At 52.3% G+C, this 6,546-nt stretch overlaps 2 protein-coding genes across 2 annotated transcripts in view; both read left to right on the top strand.

The window, feature by feature from the left end:
- AIF1L (allograft inflammatory factor 1 like) overlaps positions 1-4,940 on the top strand; it is an 18,888-nt gene extending 13,948 nt beyond the window's left edge. The window contains exon 5 of the mRNA XM_011370036.2: positions 2,062-4,940. Coding sequence (XP_011368338.2) covers positions 2,062-2,149 — 88 coding nt within the window. The 3' untranslated portion in view covers positions 2,150-4,940. The remainder of the gene's footprint in view (positions 1-2,061) is intronic.
- Positions 4,941-5,942: 1,002 nt separating this feature from the next.
- Positions 5,943-6,546, top strand: part of LOC111745597 (nuclear pore complex protein Nup214-like) — a 10,930-nt gene continuing 10,326 nt past the window's right edge. Inside the window, exon 1 of the mRNA XM_023536560.1 lies at positions 5,943-6,118. Coding sequence (XP_023392328.1) covers positions 6,074-6,118 — 45 coding nt within the window. The 5' untranslated portion in view covers positions 5,943-6,073. The remainder of the gene's footprint in view (positions 6,119-6,546) is intronic.

Genomic DNA, 6,546 nt, shown 5'->3' with positions numbered 1-6,546 from the left:
GTAGGGTTTGAGTTTTGTTATTTATCTGTAAGATAGAGATATAATAAATATCTTTCGTGAAGCGTTGTCCTGAGGTTTAATGACATAACACGCATGGAGAGTCTAGTGCAGTACCTGGCTAATGGCACCATGTACACGGTGGCCAAACACCACACTCCGAACGTCTGTTCTTCCCCGCTGAGCTGCTGCAGAGTCTCATGGTATTTGAGCTGAAAAGGACCTCACTTGGCTTCTTTGAAATAAGATTAACTTTTTTTTCAAATGTGCAAATGTCAGATATACCTGTCTCATTCTACAGAGGGAAAGTCGAGGCCCCAGGAAGCTGAGTAACCAGCTCGTGAGCCCACAGTTTAGACGGGTCAGAGCTTTTAGTGTGGGCAGAGTTGGGGAGGAGGTGCGGTGAGGAGACCATCAAGCTCAGTGCACGCTGCAGAGGCCAGGTGGTAGCGATCAGAGTGATGATGCTATTAAACAACACCGCAGAGTTAGTGGACACTTACTATATGTCAGGCACTTGTCTGTGTATTGACTCCTTAGATTTATCATTTGTTAATTTGGCATCTATTTACTGGGCACCGGCTATATGCCAGGAATTATTCTAGGTGCCAGGGACATGCGCTGCTGGCCTCGTGGACCTTACATTCTAATGGCAGGAGACAGACAAAAGAAAACAAACCAAAACGCCAAATCGCAATCGCGTAGTACAAAGAAAAATAAAGTGGGCAAGAGGAACAGAGAGGGATGGGTTGGTGGGCAGGGAGAGTCTCGCTGAGAAGGCGACATTTGCTCAGAGCCCTGACTGAGGGAGATGGGAAGAGTCGAACTGTGTGACGATCTGGGGAAAAGCATTCCAGGCAGAGGACGCAGCACGTGCAAAGGCCCTGAGGTAGAATCATGCTTGTATGCTCAAGGAAGAGCCCAGAGCCAGTGTGTCTAGCCATCAGTAAGGACAGTGAATGAAGAATGAGTCTGCAGAGATGGCCTGGGGCCAGGGGACTGTGTAGGGGCCACGTAGGCCACAGTTGGACCTAACATTTTGTATTAATGTGGAGGGGTGCCATTGGAGTACTCTAAGCTAGAGACTGACTTTTAAAAGGCCCCCTCTGGCTGTGGCAGGGAGGCCTGTGCAGTGGCGTGGGCAGGAGCTCCTGGAACTGGGGGTGATTGTTGGAGGTAAAGCTGGAAGCATTGTTTAAATGTCCAGACGCCGGGTGTGGAGGATAGCAAGGCGTCCGATGAGTCTGAAGTCTGGGCTCTGAGTTACTGATTGACTGTGATGTTTGCCTGGGAGAAAGAGCAGGTGGGGAAGGTGGGAATTAAGAATTCCGTTTTTGATGTTTTAAAGCAGAAGTGCCCTTCAGACATCCCAGGGGAGAGGCTGAGGAGGGAGCAGGATGTGTGGATCTGGAGCTCAGAGATAAGCTGTTTGGGGAAGGTCACTCTTTGGATGGGATTTAAGGGGACTGGAAGAAAGAGCCTACTCAGAGAGTAACTACAGATGGAGTAGGGTACTGATGTTTGGGGCAGCTCCAGGACGTAAGCACTTCTGGCACCCTCACCTCCAGGTGGAGACACTGAGCATCAGTGGGGTTAAGTGTCTCCCTGGAGTCACCAGCTGGGTAGTAGTGGGGCTAGGACTCAAATCCAGGCTGTGTCCCTCCAGTGGCTACACCAGGAACCCCTATCCGCTACTCCCCGGACTTTATCTCAGAGCAGTGGGAGGTTTTGAACATCCGAGGGGGTTTTGAGCAGAGTCATGGCCCAGCCTAGCACCGCCTCCTCCAGGCAGCATGGCCTCGAAGTCAGATCTGCAGTCTCGTCCTGCTCAGACTGCTTGTGTGGCTCTGAGGAGCCACGTTGCCACTTTGCGCCTCAGTTTGCTCCACTGTAAGATGAGACGTCGCTGCCGTCCCCGGCTTCCGAGAAGATCCCACTGGGGAATGGACGATGGGCATTCTGCTGAGGACCCCGCAGGCATGAGGGCTGATGAGCTTCCTTGGATGAGGAAAGGAGTCCTAATCCTGTTTTTTTCCTCTCTCTCTTTCTCCATCTCGAAACCAGAGTCATGATGTTTGAAGGAAAAGCCAACGAGAGCAGCCCCAGGCCAGTTGGGCCCCCTCCAGAGAGAGACATTGCCAGCCTGCCGTGAGGACCCCACCGACACCTGCTCCTGCCTTCCCCATCCCTCTCCCTCCCTCCTGAGCTCACTGCCCTTCTGGACTCATTGTGATTTGTCTTGGTTTTTTTTTTTTTTGGTCGTTAGGTGTGTTGATTTGTTTTTCATCCGCAGAATCACTGATATCTTTGTAAAGCACAAATTATATGCCTTAAAGGGGCTCTGGGCCACCCCCTACCTCTTCTCCCCTCCTTCTCTGCTTCCTGTGCAGAAGGGTTGACATCAAACCAAAAACCGGAGCGGGCAGGGCCAGGGTAGAGAGGCTGGTAGCTAGTGAGCCCCACGCTTGGAGCTGGCATCGTCCATCCTTCCCAGAGGTCTCTCAGCTAAGCCTAGACTCGCTGGCCTGGCCCTAGCAAGGACCACAGACTACTTCCAGAAGACCTCGAAGTAGGGACAAGGCTGTAGGGCCCTGCTCGGGTTCCCTCAGACACTCTGAGGTTCTGGTGCTCTCACGTTGTCCAGGAGGTGGCCACTCACCACCCCAAGCCCCAGCTAATCCCCCCTCAGGCCATACTTCTCTCCTTCAGGGAGGTGACAGAAGGAGCTCCGGAGAGGGGCTTGGCATTTGAGATTCTCAAGAAGGTTGTAGAAGGAATCTTCTGCCCTTGCCCCCTGGCCACGCCTTCATAGGCAGCTCAGAGGGAGCCCTTGCTGGGGCAGCAAAGGGCTTCAGGGGTAGAGGGGAGGCTAGGGTCTTTGGGGAGAGTGGTCTGCTCAATTTAGTCCCACCTTTTAGGGAGGATGCTGAGGGCAAGGGGATAGGAGAATGAGGAATAAAACGCTTATGGCAAAAAGTGTCAGCACCACTGTTAAGCCAAGACCTAAGAGACAGGTTGCCTTTCTGAACCCAGTTTGCTTGAAAACTGCCTGTGCATCCCCATTCACCTTCCCACCTGATTCACACCATTCATTCATTCATTCATTCATTCAACACATATTTATTGACCACCTATTATAAGCTTTAAGCTCCTCCCCCACTTTGTCCTGACACCTGCCAAGTCCACTGTCTCTCTAACTCATCTCTCCATTTCCAGATCACCCAAACCTTGAGCGTGGGGATGCGATGGGGGTTACCTGTTTCTTTATTATGGACTCACAGGGTTTTAGAGCCCCGATCCACCCTGTAGGTTAGCTGAGCCAGTCCTCTCATGTCACAAGTGAGAAAACTGGTGGCCCACAGGGATTAAGTGCCTTGCCCCAGGTCGGGGGTTAATCTGGAGACAGAATAGTCTGGACTGAAGCCCAGGTGTTCAGTTGCCCTGCCCATGCTTCATCTCTGCTCTGGGCTCCCTCGGTGAGTGATGAAAACAAGGGATGGGGCAGGGAGAGGCAATCTCCTAGGTCGGCACTTGGGCCAGGACTCGCTTTTCCCAGCGCCTCCAAGACAGCATCCAGGTTTGGATGAGCGCCAGGCCTGCCTCTGCACTTCTGCCTTCCCTAGGGCTTCTCAGCTAAGCCACTTCTTGGAACTCATGCAGGAAGATGTCACACTCTGCCCCATCTTGGCTGAGCAGGGACCTCAGCCTTGACCCCACTTGCCTTCTGGAGTCCCTTACTCTGCTCGCTCAGAGACGCATTCATCAATTGAACATATTTATTATGCACCTGCTATGGGCCAAGAGACAAGAACGCAGTAGTGAAATTCAGAGTCTAATGAGGAGGTCAGACTCAGACAGGGATGAGTGACATGAATGTTAGCAAAGAGAGATATGGGGTGACTGCACTGCAATCCTGGGGCGCCAAGCCAGGCTAAAGGCAAGAGTCTTGGAGAAGCCTTTGCCAGATCTTAAGTGGCAATGTCTGGGTGCGGTCGGAGCCAGTGTGGGCTCCCTGTGATTCCTCAGTGACCTGTAAACTAGAGCGCAAGGAGCTACCCTTGTAGCAGCTTGAGGTTGCGGAGCCGGCAGAGGCAGGGGAAATGGCTTGGCTGGGTTAATTTGCTGGTCTCAGCCAGTTCAGGAGCAAGATTATTTGGCTGTGACTGGCTGATCTTCAGGCTAAGGAGCTGCTCAAATGCACACAGCTAGTTGAAGTTTAAACCCCAGCAAAACAGTTTTCCCTGTAAATGTAAAATCACACCTCATCCCACCCCTTTGGTTTGTTTCCCCCTGAGATCATTGTTTGAGCAACTGCCTGTCCCCCACCCCTCTCTACTATCTCTTCTCTCTGAGACAGGATGAGACCTTGGAACAAGGTAAAAACCTTCCTTGGCTATTCATCATGGTCAGTGCACCTGATCCTCACTCAGAGAGGAGGGCAGAACCAACCAGGCTTATTTCAACAGGTTCCAGTTTACAAGACCACAGGAAGCCTCTTTAAAGGAGAGCAAGTGGGTTTGTCCCCAGCTTCTGCAAACAGCAGGAAAGAGCTCTCACTGGATGGGAATGTCCTGGGAAACCCCACCACTTCCTTTACCATTTCTTGGAACTCAACTCGGGCAGAGAGAGAGGCTTAAGAGCCTTCTCTGGCAAAGGGGAGGGGGACATGCATTTATTTCAGGTTGTGGCTATTGGCTCTAGGACTCATTTCTCTGGTTAAGGGCTCCGCTGCTTAGAACTTCAGCTGTCCTTCTGAAAGACCAAATCTAACTTAATGTAACCAGAAACTTGGGGACTGCCACGTATGGCTTTGTCCCTGCGACTCAAAAGGAGTGTATTGGGCAAGTTCAACTGGATGCAGTACATGTGTGCGTGTGCATGAGGTGTGTGTGGTGCCTAACGTCATCTCTGCATACTGGAAATAAAACAAACTTCTCAATGTCTTGATTGGTGTGTTTTGGGAAGGGGTTCCTGGGCTCAACGAATTCGGAATAGCTAGCTAACAGAATAACAGGTCGAATGAATGCGTCCTGTGTACCAGCCTCTGTTAAATGGAATTTTATTTACACCTCACAAAAATCCCACGGACAGGTTCTGTTTGTCATCCTTGTTTCATAAATGAGAAACACGCTTGGAGCAGACACGGAGTTTGCTGAAAACCAAACAATAAGTGGCAGAACATACTCCCTCCCCAAGATCCTCTGTCCTAGAACATTTATAGTATAAATCCACTACAGAACTTTCTACGTAGTAGTCAGCAATTAGCATATCCAGACAAGCTGAATTCTAATACTGCCTCCACCACTTTCTGACCGAGGTGCACTGGGTCATTTTAACTTCCTTGTAGCTTCCATTACCTTATCAATTAAATGCCAATAACTCCTAGGTGACTAAGATGTCTTGATGATTAAATAACATATCCAAAGTGTTTTGCGGTTTCCAGGAAAGGAATAAACAAAGACGCTCTTTGATGCCCTTTAACCTCCCCTTTCGCGTTCGGCGCTTAGACGCGTAAAAGTCTCCGTTGCGAGACCCCACTCCGCCCACTTTTTGAACCTCTTTTCCTCCACGTCCCCCCTCCAAAGCCTGTCTCAAGAGTTGCCCCTGGAAATATTTGTCAAGGTCCTAACGTCTCTGAATCGGGAATTATTAATAACCACCCACAACCAAGGGTTACAGGGGGTCTTGACCAATGGCTGACCGCGGAGCTCTCGGGAGCGCCGCCCAGCGAAAGAAACAAACTCGAAGCTAGCCCGCAGGTGCTGCGAGCGCGGGGGCGGTGCCTGGGCACTCCAGGGCGCAGGCGCGGGCTCCAGGGCCCCGCCCCCTACCGGCCCGAGCCGGCCAATGGGAGGCGGCGGCCAGGAGAGCGCGCGACTTCAGATGGTCCCTCAGCCTGCCCGAACCACACCGCCGACGGAAAACGCGTGACGTCACCAAGGCGCGCCGGAAATGCGGGATCCATTGCGCGCAGCTCGCTCTGAGGGAAGGAAGTTGGCCTCGGAGCGGCCTGGACTTTGCGGGCAAGGCCGCGGGGCCGCAGCGGTGGCTGCTTCGACCATCTGAGGGCGGCGCGATGGGAGACGAGATGGATACCATGATCCCCGAGCGGGAGATGAAGGTCAGATACTGGCTAGGGCCTGCCTTCCTCCCTTCGTCCCGGCGTTGCTTTGGCGCCCCGCCGAACGGGGAAGCGTGGGTGCCGGCTGCCCCGCCTCCCGCTTGAACGATTGCGGCGTTCAGAGTTCTCACCCGAGCGTCCCGGAGCACTCTGCCGTGCTGCCCGCGCAATAGCCCCGCCGAATGCAGTGTCCCTGTCCCTTGTTGGTCTTGTGCGCGCCACCCGAGTTATTCTAGCCACTTTCGTGTGGCGGTCTGAGTACTGATTATAACTGCTGCGTATTGAGCGTTTACTGTGTGCCAGGCTCTGTGGTAGTCACACAGCAAACCTAACAAATAGTTGTTAATGTAAAAGAGCAAATCGAGGCTCGGAAAGTAACGCCCAAAGTCACATTTGACAAGGACGCTGAAATCCAGGTTTTTCTGTTT

Source organism: Pteropus vampyrus, unplaced genomic scaffold, assembly GCF_000151845.1.
Source record: "Pteropus vampyrus isolate Shadow unplaced genomic scaffold, Pvam_2.0 Scaffold158, whole genome shotgun sequence".
NCBI classification, from domain to species: domain Eukaryota; kingdom Metazoa; phylum Chordata; class Mammalia; order Chiroptera; family Pteropodidae; genus Pteropus; species Pteropus vampyrus.
Note: the sequence above shows the minus strand (reverse complement) of the source record. Positions and strands in the feature narration are given on the sequence as shown.